This window comes from Chionomys nivalis, chromosome 5 (genome assembly GCF_950005125.1).
Source record: "Chionomys nivalis chromosome 5, mChiNiv1.1, whole genome shotgun sequence".
NCBI classification, from domain to species: Eukaryota; Metazoa; Chordata; class Mammalia; order Rodentia; family Cricetidae; genus Chionomys; species Chionomys nivalis.
The window spans coordinates 21,973,381-21,991,494 of NC_080090.1; the positions used below are offsets into that span (position 1 = coordinate 21,973,381).

At 46.6% G+C, this 18,114-nt stretch overlaps 2 protein-coding genes across 3 annotated transcripts in view; one reads left to right on the top strand and one right to left on the bottom strand.

Moving 5' to 3' along the window:
• Copa (COPI coat complex subunit alpha) overlaps window positions 1-568 on the bottom strand; it is a 47,269-nt gene extending 46,701 nt beyond the window's left edge. Inside the window, exon 1 of one of the 2 annotated variants that reach the window (XM_057769081.1) lies at window positions 405-568. In XM_057769081.1, coding sequence (XP_057625064.1) covers window positions 405-444 — 40 coding nt within the window. In that variant the 5' untranslated portion in view covers window positions 445-568. The remainder of the gene's footprint in view (window positions 1-404) is intronic. The other variant, XM_057769082.1, reaches the window with a different exon arrangement.
• Ncstn (nicastrin) lies at window positions 552-16,622 on the top strand. Its single transcript, XM_057769083.1, has 17 exons — window positions 552-760; window positions 2,088-2,192; window positions 6,683-6,806; window positions 7,382-7,503; window positions 7,858-8,003; window positions 9,265-9,415; window positions 9,723-9,832; window positions 10,041-10,193; window positions 10,728-10,832; window positions 10,971-11,048; window positions 12,232-12,404; window positions 13,760-13,862; window positions 13,972-14,067; window positions 14,353-14,440; window positions 14,695-14,849; window positions 15,126-15,338; window positions 15,910-16,622. Exons 1-17 carry the CDS (start codon window positions 676-678, stop codon window positions 16,030-16,032), a joined length of 2,130 nt encoding a protein of 709 aa, XP_057625066.1. The 5' UTR covers window positions 552-675; the 3' UTR covers window positions 16,033-16,622.
• Window positions 16,623-18,114: the final 1,492 nt, after the last annotated feature.

Genomic DNA, 18,114 nt, shown 5'->3' on the forward strand with positions numbered 1-18,114 from the left:
CCTACTCCAAAAAAGCTACAGTGACAGAGGTGGAGAACCAAACGCCAGAGGTACTCCATATAACATGGTCATCAAAAAAACATAAAAGTCACAAGGCCATAAGAACAGAAAGAATAAAAGTCGGAGCACAGCCCTAAGAAGAGGTGGATGGAAATAATAGGAAGCGGGCCTAAGGGATCTCCTTCAATGCAGGAACCATTTTATGAGGAAATCAAAGTCCCAGAACTCACTAAGAAGCGCAGACTGCAGAGACTCCACTAGACCTAACCCGCCTCCCTCGAGTATTCCTCCGGGTTCAAGTGGGCCCAATTCGGTCAGCGATTCCGCCCATCCTCACTCCCTTAGTGACAGCACCGCCCCTAACATCTAACCCCCGTTGTTCTCCTTTTCTTCTTCTTCACTACCTTTGACCCGCGCGCTCTTGGTCTCGAATTTGGTTAGCATCCTTCAGGCCTCCGGTTCCCAGGTCCGATTAGCCGCTACGGCCGCTCCCGGTTGTGGTTGCCTTCCCAAGGCCTCCACGTCAGCTACCCGAGGTCGTGGCTCCCGGAAGCTCCGCAACAGTAACTTCCGGTCTTTGGAGCGCTGGGCTACAGAGACGGTGCCGGCGGAAGCCTAGAGAGGCCGATACGAGACTGGAAGGGACCCGATGCTTCCGCCCTGCCGAGAGGCAAGATGGCTACGACTAGGGGCGGCTCTGGGCCTGACCCAGGAAGTCGGGGTCTTCTTCTCCTTCTGTCTTTTTCCATGACACTGGCAGGTGAGGCCACCCTACCCCGGGGCTCTGCTCTGTAAGGAGAACCGTCCGGATCGGCCCTTCGCTAAGCGCAGGCGTTGCCCTTCTGGTTCCCATTGCCCCTCTGTCCCCCCCGCCCTGTAAATCCGTCTTGTCTTTCGTTCCCACGACATAAGTTCCCCCTTTGACAGGACCTTCGTTTCCTGTCTCCCGAGGCGCGTCGTTTCGATCAGTTCTCTCAAGCCCTTACCCGGGGTTCCTGTCTGATTCTCTTATACCTTATTCACATGCCTCGTTTTCTTTAAAGCCCCAGCCACCCCACCCACAACCAAAAGGGACAGGTGTAAAAAGCTCAGCCTGCTTTCTTTCTCTGGGCTAGTATTTTTGAGACCAAAAGTCTTGTTTTGTGGGAGCTTTTGCAACCCTGGGAGGGGGGAGTGCCCTCATTTCCTCCTGTTGATGGTTGTATACTAAATATGTGTTCCTTATTTCCTTTACTTACTAAAGTGAGGGTAAACTGGGCTTGACTGCTTTAAACTGTTAAGAGGGAAGTAATGAGTCAAGGACTTTTAGACGTTTAATGTATATGAATATTTTCATTTTTTCGATTTAATATACATTTAGTAATTTCGCAATTACGAATTACAATAATTAACACATCAGTAATTCTTTATAGTGTGTTCAACTAAGAATTGAGCAAAGTGTAAATATTTCTTTATATGGTTATGGCTTTCTAGTTAAGTCTTAAAATGCAAACATTCCGGGGTATAATCATGACTAAATTATCCCCTCCATTCACATTGTTTTCGACCTTCTTCAAGGAAGAAATGGTAGCCGCCACCTACTCTAGCTGTATACACAAATGATCTGATGTTTGATTGAACAGGTGTGTGGCATAAGGTTTCTCCTAGGCCTGTTCAGATTCTTAGCCGGGTTTTGTTGTTGAATGCTTTTCTTTGTTTGGTTTTGGTAAGCTATATTCTCAAACCAGAGGTCTTTTGCTACTTGGTAATATACATACAAGATAGAAAAGCAGAAGCCTGTACCCATGCAACCAGACACTGACACATCTCAAGTCAAGGACTTCTGACAAATCATTTTTTAACTTTATTGTTAATTGGTCATCATGGAGTGTAATAACTTCCTAAGTTATTAAATAGTTATTAATAGCTAGGTACTCTTATACAATGTTTATGTTCCACTAATGTGACCAAGAAGTGAAAACAGTGATCATTAGTCCTGTGTTAGAAAATATGACAGGGAATGATTTACCATGAGCCAAGCTAATGATGATAGAGGCTAATACCAAATATCTTTCATTTTTCCCTAATACTTTTTATCTTCTGGCCAGGATTGTGTCTGGGAAACTCAGTGGAGAGGAAAATCTACATCCCCTTAAATAAAACAGCTCCTTGTGTCCGCCTGCTCAATGCCACTCATCAGATCGGCTGCCAGTGTAAGTTGAAATTGCAGTTTGTATTTGTGGCCGCTAATAATTCAGTTTGCTTCGTGGATATGCAGAAATACTCGTATCCTGCTTAGGAATTTTGGCATTCAAATCAGAGTGTGATTAGCATCTGTCAAACCAGGCAAGATAATAAGAGCTAAAATTTAGTAAATGTTGTTTTAATGTGTGCATTATATTTTTACCTCCACATCAATCCCTGTTATTAACATTGTACAAACAATGGGACTAAAACTTACAGAAACTGTTTAGCTTTCCCACCATTATCATAATAAGAAATTGTGCTAGGACCTGAACCCTGGTGGGACTCTTAACTATTTTATCATAGAGTTCTCTAAGAAAGAAGAAATCCATATTCTATGGAATCTGGCCATCACTCTGGCATCTGAGTGATCTTTTTTGAGCCAAAATGGCCTTTTTTTTCTTCGTTTGAGCAGAACCTTACTGTGCACCCCAGTCTGACTTTAGCCTTCTGCATAGTTCTGGGGCTACAAACATGCACCCCTATTTGTCTGAGCTTCTCTTGTTGTTTTGTGATGCTGTTGATTAAATCCCTATCCTCAAACTAGTATCCCGAGCCTCCAAAAATCAGCTTCTTCACCGGCAGTAAACTAGTTGAAGAAAAAGCATTAAAAATGCTAAGCAGGGGGCCGGAGAGATGGTTCAGTAATAGTGTTCATTACTGTTGCAGAGGGCTGACTTTTGGTTTTTAGCACTCACATGGTGGCTCTCAACTAGCTATTACTTCAGTTCCAGGAACTCTGATGATGCTTCTCACCTCCGTTGGCACTGAACACATGTGTGGGTGCACATACATACATGGAGGCAAAACACTCACGTACACAATTTTTAAAAAATATTTATTTTTATTTATTTGTTTTTTATGACAACTAAGGGCTGGGGATGGCTCAGTAGGTAAAATAGTTCTTAGGCGTGAATTTGAATCTCTGGAGTTCACATTTTTAAAACAGCTAGAGGCATAATATGATTGCTTATAATCCTAGCATTCCTATAGAGAGACAAGATGCAGAGACAGTAGAATCAGTGGAAACTCACAGGCCAGGTAGTCTGTTGTGATCCTGCCCCAAACAAGACCAAAGACAAGGACAGAGCTGACGTTGTCTTCTGTCGGGCATTTGCACACAGTGCACACATGTACACACAAATGCCAGATAAAGGCTAGGGATGGAAGTCGTTGGTAGAGTGTGTTCCTAGCAAATACAAAGTCCTGATTTAAGTCCCTAGCACCGTATAAATTATATATTTTATTATATGCTATAATAACAACCAGGAGGTAGGTTGCCAAAGCCAGCCTGAGGTAGAGACCCTATTGCCCATGCCATCTACCAAAAGAGAAATAAGTGAAGTATTTGGACTTATCCTTATACTTTGTAAATGTGTTCCAAAACAATACCATGAGAACACTATCACTCTCAGTACTGTATAAATTACTGGAAGGGTAGCTCAGTGGTGGAGCACTTGCCTAATATGCACAAGGCCCTGAATTCTATCTCTTGGTACTACACATATTAAAAAAAAATAAATAAAATAAAAATTACAGCTGTTTTCTGCTTGAGCTATCTGTTATCATCAGATTGCAGTCTTCTGTGAACAGTAGCTCTGTCAGGATATATTTTTGCAGATAAGCAGGGCCTGATATTGGCTTTATTATCAAATTGATCACTTTTTGAATTTTAATTTATCCTTTTAATAATGACTGGGATAGTGATACACAAAGCTGAAAGTCAAAGTATCTCTTTTTTCTTTTCTGTTTTTAAAGACAGTATCTAATCATATAGCCCAGACTGGTCTTGAACTTGTGATCTTCTTGTCTCAGGCTTCCTAATGCTGAAATCACGTAGTCACAGTCCTCCACTTCCTGCTTCAAACACTTTTTAAGTAAGCGTCTGTTGTTGATTTGGAGTAAAGTGTCAAACAGTTTTATGTGATTGCCTTCCATCTTGGTTGAAAAGAAACTCAGTTACTAGAAAGTAAGGAATTTTCTCAGGGAGGTAGTTAATGCTTTTCTACCTATACGTCCGTGAGCTAATTGTCCCATGTCGCCCATACAGGAAACACCACAAGCAGATTCATTGGTTACAGACAGCCTTAAGGTTTTTGGATTTAGTTTCTCTTCTGAGTTGTGAATGAAGGAGAACTAGGTCCAGGGTAGGCTGAAATCAGACTGCTGGATATGCCAGAGCCTGACTGCAAGGACCCCATCCTCCTGAAGCAGGGCTCTAAAAACTCTCCTTTGGAGATGAGTCACTGCATTGCGTGTTCTGCAGGCAGCCCCGTGGGAAGCAGAGCAGTACCTCTGGAGATAAAGCCAAAGCTAGTGCAGAGAGGAGAGGGAGGGGCTGGACTCTGGCCACTTCCTCATTAGGATCGTGTTTCCCTTCCAACCTTCTTACTTCTGAGTCTTGCTTCATCACTCCAGTCCATTCCTTCACAGGCAACACCCTTTTAATTAGGGTTGGAGCTTAATGAAACTGAGGAGAAAAGATGAGCTCTAGATTTGATTTTCTGATTATTATGACCCACTTATTGGATCCTTAAAGTGCTCAAAGAGAGCTACATGTAACTGTTTTCCCTCCATCCCCACTGTAGAAGATGAATAGGGATAAGAAAACTGTTCCTTCCTGAAGATCCAAAGAAAGCAAACACATTACTTGAAACTCTGCAGGCACCAGTCAGGACCTGGATGAGAGTCCAGGTTTCTTTAGTTCAGCATCACAGTTTGTCTCTTCCCTGTCCTCCTTAGAGCTGGTTACCGGTTACCTTTATTTATTTCTTCTTAATTCACTACACTAACTTTTCTCATGTTTTAAGAACTTTAGCAAGTAGAGACTGTTTTCTCCTTTCTATTGTTTTACTTAAAACCTTTGTTAATATCTGGATCTTAACTAAAGCGATGCCCAGCTCCGCAATTCTTCCACTACGTTTTATTGCCATGGCCATGATCCTGTTAATTATTTACTATATATAAGGATAGGCAAATGTTGTAGACTCTTCACTGTATTTACTGTTTATTAGATGTCCCAGGAGAAGAGTTCTGTTTAGTTAGCAATTGAGAAGTACTTGATGGTTTCCAGTCTTCTGCCAGTTGCAAGTTGATTTCAGTGCTGTGGTCTAGAAGCATAGTTCTTATGTCTAACTGTAAATAGCCAAGAATTACATATGATAATTTTAGAAAATACATATATCCAGGCTCCACTGAGAGAATGCCCAAGCATTTATACTTCCTAAAATTCCAGTGGCTGGGGGTGCAGCTCATTGGTAGTGGGTGTTGTCCACAAGGCTTCTGACTCAGTCCCTAGTGCCAAAAAAGCAAAGCAAAGAATACTTCCGATGTAATTGTACTCACACAGTTGTGTGAGGGCTAGGTCTAAAGGAACTCTCGAATAGCACATCTAGTCTTCCCTAGGTTGTCTCCACATGAATCCCTGGAGACTCAGGCTATCATGTTAAATTCTAGACATCCTGGACTGTGGATCATTTGTTCTGTGAGGCTGTACTTCCTAGTCTTTGTCATATCATGAGATGCATAGAAATATTGAATTTGGCATCCTAACATATAAAAATGGGTATTATTTATGGGTCATCCTGGGTAAATGAGGAGTCTGCTCTTGTTTTTGGACAATTGAGGATCTTTTGAAACCCTAGATTCCCAGAAAGGAGTTAGTGATTATCAGCATGTCTTCAGTCCATTCCAGGCCTATCAATTGGGAAGCTCTGCTCTAGAGAGTTCAGAGTTCTAGATTAAAATCACCTAACCCTGGCCAGGAGCAAATAAAGACATTCCCAAAGGAGGCTGGAGAATGGCTGTTGAGGCCACAGAATCTGTGTCTTTTCAAAGGAAGATCAAAGCTAGAAGTCTTAGCTGGCAATAAAGAGTCTGGCATTTTCTTGAGGAAAAATCAGATTTTGGAACTTGAATGTCTGGTGTTCTAGAATCTTGTTATATGGTTAAGTGAGATCTTTGGAATTGGGTTAAAAAGAAAAGTGCCGTCTTTCCAACATCTAATGAAAAGGGTTATAGAGGCCAGTGAGAAGACCTGAAGGGTGAAAGCTCTTGTTCTACAATCCTAATGACCCAAGTTCAAACTTTAAAAAAAAAATTCAGAAAGACTTCTAATGAGTCCTCTTGGGCTTTTGTTCTCCTTTTCCTCCTTCAAATGGAGCTGGGGTAATTCAGCTCTTCAAGTCTAGAAGTGGCAGTGTTTACCCTAATATTTTGTGACATCTTTAGAGATAAAATCTACAGAAGCTGGATGTGGTGGCCTTGAATCACAGCACTTGGAAAACAGAGGCAGGAGGATCACTGCAAATTCAAGGCCAGCCTGGTCTACACAGTCAGTTCAGGTCAGCCAGGGTTACACAGTGAGACCCTGTTTTTTTTAAAAAAAAAAAAAAAAAAAAAAAAATCTGCAGAATTATCAACCATGAGAGCTTTAATTTGACCCATTCTGTCCTGGCAGCTTCAATTAGTGGGGATACAGGGGTTATCCATGTCGTGGAGAAAGAAGAGGACCTGCAGTGGGCATTGACGGATGGCCCCAACCCCCCGTATGTGGTTCTACTGGAGGGCAGGCTCTTTATCAGGTAAGAACTGTATGTGTCATTCTGGAACCGTATGTAGAGAAAGAAAAGATCTGCTCCTTGTACTGATGAGTGGCAACTTCTGTTGCACTAGTCTGGTGTGGGAAGGGAAGCTGGGTTTATATTCAGAAAAGAGGTAACATCAAAAGGAATCATCTTATTGATCTCAAAATTAGACCCTCTTGGGCTGGAGAGATGGCTCAGTGGTTAAGAGCATTGCCTGCTCTTCCAAAGGTCCTGAGTTCAATTCCCAGCAACCACATGGTGGTTCACAACCATCTGTAATGAAGTCTGGCCTGCAGGCATACACACAGACTGACTATTGCATACATAATAAATAATTATTAAAAAAAAAAATTAGACCCTCTTCAGGGAAGGAGGGTTGTCCAAAACCACGCAGGGACAAGGTAAATGAAACCCTGAACTCAGGTTGGACCATAGTCCAGACTCAGAAGTTAAGCCCCAAAAGAGAAGAAGTGAGTTGGAGTTCTGAGTCCCTAATTCTCCAGTTGTTTCCGTCTTGAGTATTAGTCTCTCTGATACCTTCCTGTCTTCTCTCCTGTCCTTGTTCGTTCTAGGGATGTAATGGAAAAGCTGAAGGGGAAAACCAACAGAATTGCTGGTCTTGCAGTGACTCTAGCCAAGCCCAATTCGACTTCAAGCTTCTCTCCTAGTGTGCAGTGCCCAAATGATGGGTTTGGTAAGAGCCTCAAAAGCTCATGAGAACCTTCTATTGTACAAAGCTAACTGTTACACCAGCATCAGGTCTCGGGGCAGGGGGCAGATGTCTGTGTGGACTATGTACAACTGACTCCTCCCCACTTCCTCTTCCACCATCCCTTCTTGTCGCATGCTCAGATACCTAATCTGCCAGCCTAGGTTTCCCTGATAGCAGTTTCTATCTAATGGGGCTGGTGATAGATTCATGACTGCCTCTTAGAATCATTGTCTCTTTCTGTACTCTTAGCCCCAGCCCTTCCTACCTCTCCTGGTCCCTAAATACTTGGTGCTTCAATATACTGTTCTCTGTACCCCTCCCTGCCTCCTCCCTCAGGTATTTACTCCAACTCCTATGGGTCAGAGTTTGCTCACTGCAAACAAACACTGTGGAATGAACTGGGCAATGGCTTGGCTTATGAAGACTTCAGTTTTCCCATCTTTCTTCTTGAAGATGAGAATGAAACCAAGGTCATCAAGCAGGTACTGACTCTGCCAGCTTCTGGCGATTCCAGTGAGAAACAGGATTATTTTTCCCATTGCTGTCCTGTTTGGTGGGTGGTTTGTTCTGCTAGTGCACACATTGAAAGAGGTCAGCCTGATCTGCAGAGCTAGTTCCAGGACAGCCAGGGCTACACAGAGAAACCCTGTTTCAAACAAAAACAAAAAATGATGCCGGGCTGTGGTGGTGCACGCCTTTAATCCCAGCACTCGGGAGGCAGAGGCAGGCGAATCTCTGAGAGTTCGAGGCCAGCCTGGTCTACAAGAGCTAGTTCCGGGACGGGCACCAAAGCTACGGAGAAACCCTGTCTCGAAAAACCAAAAAAAAAAAAAAAAGACATAAAAAGAACTTTGGACCATGCTTAATCCCAGGCACTGGCAAGAATAGGTCAGCCTGCAGTGAGTGCTTGTCTGATAAAGGTCAAAACAAAAACAGAAAGAGAGAGCATTGAACTAGGGGTTGAGCGGTTGAGTTCAGTAAATCCCTGAGGTTCTCTCTCTCTCTGTCTGTCTCTCTGTGTATGTATGCAATGTGTATACCTGAGTATATATGCACAGGCCAGAGGAAGGCATCAGATATCTTTCCCTATCACTCTCCACCTAGACTGGCAGCCAGCAAGCTCCTGCAGTCCTCTTGTCTTTTCTCCCAACATCACTGGGGTTACGGGTTCATGCTTGGCTGTGTCCAGCATTTTACATGGGTATTAGGATTGGAACATAGCTCTTCATATTTGCACAGTGAACATCCTTCCCCCCTGAGCCATCTCAGATGAGTTGTTTACGGCTCTGATGTCCTCATTCTGTCTAGTCCAGCGTCTTCACTTTAAGATAAATTGAGAGATTTATCAAAGTGAGTTGCTGGCCAAGCTGTCCTGAATTTTTATTCTTTATTTCTGAAGCCAGGCACAGTAACACACTCCTGTACTGTCAATGCTTGGGAAACTGAAACAGGATTATGAGTAAACTGTGTAGCAAGACCCTGTGGTGGCTGAAGCTTGGACCACACCAGTTAGAATTGGATAAGTTTATCTGCTCCAACCAGTCTGTTGAGTCCATGCTATTTGTACTGATTGAGGAATTTTTCTCTTTGACCTTATATGGTTATCCCAGGACACCTGTAGCTTGGGGACTTATGTCTCCCAAAAGGGAATGGCTTAAGAATGGAGCTGGGTCTTCCTCTTCCTGGAAAGCGAGAGAGGGCCTCCACAGCTAGCTGTCTCAGTGGGGTCCATCTCCTCTCCAGTGCTATCAAGATCACAACCTGGGTCAGAATGGCTCTGCACCAAGCTTCCCACTGTGTGCTATGCAGCTCTTCTCACACATGCACGCCGTCATCAGCACCGCTACCTGCATGCGGCGCAACTTCATCCAGAGCACCTTCAGCATCAACCCAGGTAGGCAGAGAGCCAAGCCATGCAGGTGGACTGCGGTGAGTGGGGTGGACCCAGCCGGGGAGTTTGGTGAGATCATCCAGGGAAGAGTGGGCCCGGGCAGCAGGCACTGGATAGGAGAATCTTGAAGAGAAGAGGCAGCCTGCACCTGAAGTGGACGGTGGCAGAGAAGCGGAGCTAGAGCTGTTGAAGGTGGAGAAAATGGTCCTCGGAGTTTATGGGGACAGAGGCTAAGCCATCTTGAAGGCATTCTCCACAACTGCCTTCTCCCTTAGTACTATTGATCTCTCGTTGTTTGTGTCCTACTCAGAAATCGTCTGTGACCCCTTATCTGACTACAACGTATGGAGCATGCTTAAGCCTATAAATACATCTGGGGCACTAGAACCTGATGAAAAGGTTGTGGTTGCTGCCACCCGGGTGAGTGTTGCCCCTGTGCAGCATGGGCAGGGTTCCCCATTAGATACATCTGATTTCAGAGTGAGCACACTGGGGAGCCTTAAGTGGAGAGGGAGCTGGGCTGTTGGACTCCTTGGCTCTAGTACTTGCCCCAAAGAGAAGGTGCTTACTTGGCTCTAACGGTCCAGTTTTAAAGTACACCACCCTGTCTTGTCTTCTGCTATTCCAGCTGGATAGCCGGTCCTTTTTCTGGAACGTGGCCCCAGGGGCAGAAAGCGCTGTAGCCTCCTTTGTCACTCAGCTGGCTGCAGCTGAAGCTTTGCACAAGGCACCTGATGTGACCACGCTACCCCGCAATGTGATGTTTGTCTTCTTCCAGGGGGTAAGGGCTTTTCCGTAGGGCAAGAGGGCAATGAAGAGGGGATGGTAATGGTGGGAGAGGAATTACTGACCTGAGCTGTTAACCAGAGTTTCTGCGTGTGTCTCTCTGTTTCCCCTTTGACATCCTCTGTTTTAGGAAGCTTAGATTTCCTGAATTTATGTGTCCCCTTCCTTCCCCCATTAACAAAATTCGTTTGAGGCTTCCTTTCGTGTTTACTGTCCAATCCCTGTGGTGTTACAGCTTGGCTGAAGTGTACGGTAGTAGAAGCCAGAGCTGTGGAGATGGTGGAGAATCAAGAAGCAACTGTAGCAGCTGGTGTTTGCTTCAATCCTTTACAAAGGCTGCTTTCCCCACCTCTAGGCTCAAAAATCCCATGATACATGCATGTGAGAGGCAGCTGGGAGGTTGCTGGGGGGATGCTAGATCTCATGACTGTAAGATGACTGTCAGCTAAGATAACCCAAGAAAGCAACCCACTGTGTTGACCTCAGACTGCCCTATCCCTTGGGAATCTCTCCTATCTCCACTCCTCAGGAGACTTTTGACTACATTGGCAGCTCAAGGATGGTCTATGACATGGAGAACGGCAAGTTTCCCGTGCGGCTCGAGAACATCGACTCATTTGTGGAGCTGGGACAGGTGTGAGCCTCTATCCTCCACCTCTTCCTCGCACTTAAGCACCCTGTTGTGCGGCTGTCACCCATCCCCTAGTGTCTGTCTCCCAGACATGGATCACAGCAGGAGACAGATATGCATGGTGCTCTTCATCCTTCCCAGGTGGCCTTAAGAACTTCCCTAGATCTCTGGATGCACACAGATCCCATGTCTCAGAAGAATGACTCTGTGAAGAACCAGGTAACCCAACAGATAAGAGAAAGGATGAAATTAGGTGTTGGCTAAAGCTGAACACCACTGCTTTGTGAGAAGAATAATAGAGACAGTGGTATCTCATCGGTTCCCTGGAGTAGGTAGTTCTCTGTGATCATTCAGCACCTAAATAGTATCACTACTGACATTTGAGTGGCTGCTCCTTCTTTCTCTTCTTTTCCTTTCTTCCTTTGTTCTTCTCTTTTCTTTTCTTTTTTTTTTTTTGGTTTTTTGTTGTTGTTGTTGTTGTTGTTGTTGTTGTTGTTGTTGTTGTTGTTTTTCAAGACATAATAGCCCTGGCTATCCTGAAACTCTGTAGACCAGGCTGTTCTCGAACTCACAGAGATCATCTGCCTCTGCCTCCCAAGTTTTGGGATTAAGGCGTACTTCACCACCACCTAGTGTGACTTGCTCTTTCTGTTCTAGTCTTGCTGTCCCATGGACCCAGTTGTCAGAGCTGCCTGCTGGAGTCCTGCCTGCACCAGGCTCCTGCCCAAATTGCCTTCCACTTTATTGCGGGGGGGGGGGGGATTTACAGATCTATTTTATCTTATATGTAAGAGTATTTGCCTGCATGTATATTCACCATATGCATGTCTGGTGCTCAGGATCAGAAGAGGGGCAGATTTCCTAGAACTGGAGTTATAGATAGGTATGAATTCACTGTGGATCAAACCTGGGTTCCTGCAAAAGCAACCAGTACTTTCAACCACTGAGCCATCTCTCTTGCCTCTGCCCTCCTCTTTCTCCATGCTTATTCATGACTCTTATGTGCTACCAAGTGCAGCTGTATGCCTGCTTTCTCCTTGAAGTGCTCTTGTTGCCTCTGCAGCTGCTGTCATGTCTGCTCTGGACTCCTGTAGCACTTAGAGAATGACTTACATATTTGGCATTTTGTTGTTGATTGGCCCCCTCCAGATCTGCACAATGAATTCTACAGGAAATACCCACTGAGGATAAGGCAGAGTCCTGAGGACAGAACTTACCTATAAATGTGGAAAACCCAGGCATCTTTGGGCTCTAATTTCCTAACTGTAGAAAGAACCATGGGAACTGTAGGGAATTCAGTCTTGGTTCCAGGGCATTTGAAGAATATATCTAGGAGAGCATAGGCTGATAGAGCCCTCCCACCACCCCGCCTCTCAGCAGTCTGCTTCTGTTCCTTCCTCAGGTGGAGAACCTCCTGGTCACTCTGGAGAAGAGTGGTGCTAGTGTCCCTGAAGTTGTCCTCAGAAGGCAGAATCAGTCCCAGGCCCTTCCACCATCATCTCTACAACGATTTCTTCGGGCTCGAAACATCTCGGGTGTGGTTCTGGCCGACCACTCTGGTTCCTTCCATAACCGGTAAGTCACCTGACCCCACACCTTCTTTGTTCTCAGAGACAGTCTAGTCTGTAGTCTGGGAGGAAGATGCTGTCTCTTCCCACCCCATACACTTCCAACCGGGTGTTCTTTACCCAGTAGCCTGTCCACAGGAGGCCTGGAACCCTGGTCCTCAACCTCGAGCACTCCTAGAGCAATCATCCTCTGCTGCGGGTCCACTTTTCCCAGGTTCTCCCGGCACCTGTGCTCCCAATGGCTGCCACGGAGGTCTTCATCTCAGGCCAAAGCATGGGAAGCTAGAAAGGAGTTCTATTTGGGGTCCACAAGCAGTGTTCTTACTCTGAAATGTAACATGTTCTCACCACGTGATAGGTGCACGTGGCTGATGCAGGAGAGGCCTCTGAAGATAAGAAGGCACCCGTCACCTCTCCTGGTTCTGGAGAGGTCATCACGCCTTCCTAACTTGAGCCCAGGGATAATGGGGTTCTCACTCAGGCTAGATGTCTCTCTTTCTTTCTCCAGCCTCGTTGGACCCAAATGAGTTTTTTCAATAAAAATGTTTGAACTTTGATTCTCTGACCGTAGCAAAGATCCTTTCTCACTCCTCAGGGGAGCGGTTCTAGATTACTGTCACTATCAGCTTTTTTTTCCCTATGGGGTAAGAGATAATTCACTTGATTATGTGGCTTGCTTGGCTGTTTCTTGGGGCAGCAATTCATACCTACATAAGAGGCATTTGAATAGGAAGGCTAAGGGTGCTCTTTAAAATATGTTTCCTTGTCACTCAGAGGGACAATTACAGTGATCTGATCCAGAGTGTCTGTCTGTGAGCATCCCTGGTTTTAGCCCCAACAGCCTCCCCTCTGTCACTGTGAGCATCTGTGGGAACACTCATACAGGGAGATAGTTCTCTGAGAAGCCAGGCAGCCTCCTGTGTGTCCAGAGCTGCCTGCTGCTGCTGCTGCTGCTGCTTATTCTTATTCTTCTTTTTGGTCTTTCAAGACAGGGTTTCACTGCAGATTTGGAACTTGTCCTGGAACTCACTCTGTAGACCAGGCTGGCCTCGAACTTACAGAGATCTGCCTGTCTCTGCCTCCCAAGTGCTGGGATTAAAGGCGTGTGCCACCCCTGCCCGGCTGTGTGGCTTATTTTTTATACTCTGTCTAGCAACAGAGGCTTTAAATTGCTTTACCTCACCGTTATTCCTACTTCCCCATTTCCAATACCCTTTTAATAATGTAGCCTGATTTTCTCTTTCCTTTTCCCACTGGACAATGAAAAATAAGATAGCAAGTTCCCACATAAGGACATTTAGATAGGAAAGGGACAAGGACCTGGCTTCATATAGCCAGGGCTCATGCTGACTTTTCTGGCAGGTATTACCAGAGCATTTATGACACTGCTGAGAACATTAACGTGACCTATCCGGAGTGGCAGAGCCCAGAAGAGGATCTGAACTTTGTGACAGACACTGCCAAGGTAGCACCGATCTGGGCTGGGTAGGAGCATTGGAAATATAGCAGAGATGGCCCAAGGGAAGCCCTGGGAGACAGGTGAGCCATCTAGCCCTTCTCCTCACCCGCTGCAGGCTCTGGCGAACGTGGCCACAGTGCTGGCTCGCGCATTGTATGAGCTTGCAGGAGGAACCAACTTCAATGACTCCATTCAGGCTGATCCCCAAACAGTAAGAAAAGATGGGCCCCTAGTCCCTCCTGTTTCTGTTAACACAGGCCACCCCCATCCCCCGTGGTCCTTGCCAACTTTCTGAACTTTGGAATTTAGCATGCCTGTTCATGCCTGCAAGGATGATACTTGAGCGCTCTCGAGTGGCTTCGTCTACATCCTTGTGAACTGCCCACTGACTCCCAGCCCTGGGAGACGTCCTGTCTCATAACTGATCTCTGCTCGTTGTTTCCCTGGTCTTGCTCAAAGTCACAACGTTTTTTTCTTCTCTGTGTCCCAATCCTAGGTTACACGTCTGCTCTATGGGTTCCTGGTTAGAGCCAACAACTCGTGGTTCCAGTCTATCCTCAGACAGGACCTAAGGTCCTATTTGGGTAAGCATCTGCTCTGAGAGGGGGGTCCCTACCCAACAAAATGTATAGAGAAAAAGGTGTCATTTTGCTTAATCTTTATTCTTCTTTCCCTTTCTGCTTTCTTTCCCCATTTTCCTTTCTTTTTCTTGATGCTTATTGGGCTATTTTCTCTTAACCTGCTCCCTTCTGGTTCCTGCCAATTCTGGATTCTTTCTGTTTCTGCCGACCTTGACCTCACCTCCCAAATCGTCCCTTTCCCTTTGACCTGCAATCAGATGATGGGCCTCTTCAACATTACATCGCTGTCTCCAGCCCTACCAACACTACTTACGTTGTGCAGTATGCCTTAGCAAATCTGACAGGCAAGGTGACCGACCTCACCCGAGAGCAGTGCCAGGATCCAAGTAAAGTCCCAAATGAAAGCAAGGATGTGAGTGGCGGTGGGTGTCGGAGGTGTCCTGGGGCCTCTTTCCCTTGGAAGAGTTGGAAATCTGTGGGGCAGACGTTGGAATGGGCATGGGAAGGTAGAGGGATATAGTCCTTGAACCTGCGTGTTGAGGAAGCAGTATCCTGAGTGAAATTGGGCCACCTGTGGGCTGAAGTGTCAGCCAGTTGGTGGGTTGGAATGTGGTGCTAATAGGGAAGCTGGGAGCGAGTGAGAAGACCCGTCACCTCAGCCCTGCGCTCTGACTGTCTTCTTGTGCAGCTGTATGAATACTCATGGGTACAAGGCCCTTGGAATTCCAACAAGACAGAGCGGCTCCCCCGGTGTGTGCGCTCCACAGTACGACTGGCCAGGGCCTTGTCCCCTGCCTTTGAACTAAGTCAGTGGGGCTCCACAGAATATTCTACATGGGCTGAAAGCCGCTGGAAAGACATCCAAGCTCGGATATTCCTGATTGCCAGCAAAGAACTTGAGGTAAGAATGGGCTGGAGGGAGGTAGTAGAGTTCCATTGGGGTCTTCTTTGCTATCTCTCATCTCAGTTCTGTTAGGCTCCTTTCTGTTGTTTCTCATTTGTCCCAGATTTACAGCAAAACCAGTGCAAATCTGTGCCTGGTCTGCTATTGCCTCCCTTTCGAAGGCCTCTCTGCACTGATAGTGTAAATGCATGCTTATTTAGAAGAGCCCTGTTCAATCTAAGAAGTTCAGTTGTATCTTCCACTCCTACCTAGCATCTACTTTATGGCATAGCTGGGAGAAGTCAGTCGAATAGTCACTGAGCCCCTGTTACAAGTAAGTCATGAGCATAAGTATAAGAGGACTGAGGCCTGAGTCCTGCCTACCTTCAGATCACTTAAAGAACACAGACACCGCTCTTTTCACCTAAGGAGAGCTCGGGCTGCTCACTGGGAAGATGCTGCCCATGGTTGTTGCTGGTTCTTGGTACTTGAGTCTACTATCAGAATTCTGATGTCGTTTCTTCCTGGGTTACCTAAGACTGTGGCATCTGAGAACTCTCCTTTCCTGCTCACACTTTCACCCTTGCAGTTCATCACCCTGATCGTGGGCTTCGGCATCCTCATCTTCTCTCTCATCGTCACTTACTGCATCAATGCCAAAGCCGATGTCCTTTTCGTTGCTCCCCGAGAGCCAGGATCCGTGTCTTACTGAAGAAGACTCCAGCTCTCCCTACCAGCTTTGGACTTCATTTCCTCGATCAGTTGTTCCACTGGGAACAAACCACTAATTTATCACTGGACTGTCTCTGGGTCTGTCCTAGACTGGAATTGACACACGGAATGGAACTGTGAGTGGAGACAGGGAGAGGTGGACAAGTTGCCTCCCCTTTCCCGCTCTCCTTTCCTGTTTGCTCCCCCGTCTCTAATACCAGGAATTATGATAGGAACTTCCTTCTGCTTAAGTCACCAGTCACCCACCCTTGTCTGCCCTTTCCTGGGATACGTCTTGTCTTTCCGTCCTGCTCTGTACCTCCCTCTGATCCTAGTGTCACCCTACCCCCACCCCTGTACCCAGCCACCTGCTGGACAAGGAAGAGGATGTGAAGGATTGAGCATCAAATTCAAACTGCCCTAACCCTTGGGGAGAAGAGCGGGTTCTCTGGCTGAGCCCCTGTGTCTTTCTCACAGTCCTCTCTCCAGGCCCCCAGATGACATGTTAGGGTGGGCATGCCGTTAGGTGGGTATCCCACCTCTAGCCCACAGTGCTCAGTTGTACTTTTTATTATTAAACTGTAATATCTATTTTTGTTGGGTTTTTTCCTTTTTTGTAAATATATAAATAGCAAGTTTCATTAAAATTATCCCATACAATTTGTATTTGTTCCTTTGTATTCCTTCCCAGATCACCTTGTTCGGTGACCCCGGACTAGAGCACCGTGTGTGTGTGTGTGTGTGTGTAGCCTTGGCCTCCAGAAGTAAGATACTGTTACAGCAGAGGTGAAATGCAGGGCTCAGACATCCCCAGAGCCCCTCTTAGAACAGTATTAGTGGAGTTTCTGCTTACTGTATCCGCTCTGAGCAGATGCAGCTCTAAGCCTTGAGCTCAGGGTTGGAGTGAGAGACAAAGACAGCCTTAGAACTGGATGTACTATTGAGTGTACTAAATGGAAGCGGAAGCGTTGTGATGTGCTGCAGATGGGAGTCAGGGCAATGGATGTGACCGTGAGTTAGGATTAGAATTCCCCACACGCAGAAGCACAGCAAGCAGAAGCCTGTGTCTGGGCCATGGTAAGTGTACTCAGTGTGCCTGAACCATGAGGATGAGCAGGCGGTGAGGCTGGGGCCACACCCGAAGGTTCTTGGGTGGCATGCTAAGGAATTTGGGCCCTGTACTGATGGCAGACTTCTTGTCGCTCAACACAAGAGTGGTTTGGGGGCTGCTTCAGGGAGACCCTCAGCTCTTAGAGACCAAGTCCCTGTGTCTTCGTGGAGGTTCAGTTGCAGAGTAGAGATGAACAGAGCCACAGTGATTGTGGGCCGAGGCTGAGTCAACAGAGGGTGGGGGAAGAGAGCCAGCAGGGGTGGATGCCTAACTGGGGCTTGCTATCTCTCCTTGTTGCTGGCCAGGAGGCCATTGCTCACACATGTCTGAAGACCAGCGGACATGGAAAGCCGGTGTTTGCACAGTCCAGACACCGTTCCTTGGTTGAGCTGTTTACCTTTTCGAGAATCCTGCTGAGAGGAGATGATTTTCCTCCAGGTTTCTCTCCAGGCTCCCTGGAGGAAGCATGTTCAGGGTTCTGAGATAGGAAATATACCCTGCTGCTCCCCTGCCAGCCCCCAGTTGGAGCTGGAAAAGCTGTGTGCTGTGCTGGCACTGGTGGGAGCTGAGCACAGCTGCCGCCTTCGGCTGGGCCGGCTCCATGCCTCCCTTGGCCAACAGGTCTCCCAGCGGACAGAGCAGTAAACTCCCTCATCCTGCTGGCAGCTTCAGGAAGTGGGGACATGGCTGGGTACCAGAGAGGGGGCTAAATAGAGAAGCAGAGGCTTGGGCAGAGTCAAGGGATCGGGGTAGGAAAAAAGAAGAGGACAAGATGTTTCCTGCTCCTAGGGAAGGACACAGAATACGAGCTCATCTGTCTTCCTTGCTCCAGTCGCTCCATTCTTTATCCCTGCCCCCTGCCAGCAACCTCAGAACCCAGTTCTTCACGGTCTCTGCAGAGGTCAGACTCCATGGAAGGAACATAGCCACCGAGACCGACCCTCAGGGACTCCCAGACCCGCTCCCTCTCTC

Coding starts and splice junctions, on each gene's coding strand:
- Ncstn (XM_057769083.1), top strand. CDS start 676: ATGGCTACGACTAGGGGCGGCTCTGGGCCTGACCCAGGAAGTCGGGGT. Junction 2,193..6,682: donor TCATCAGATCGGCTGCCAGT/GTAAGTTGAAAT, acceptor CTGTCCTGGCAG/CTTCAATTAGTGGGGATACA. Junction 14,441..14,694: donor GGACCTAAGGTCCTATTTGG/GTAAGCATCTGC, acceptor ACCTGCAATCAG/ATGATGGGCCTCTTCAACAT.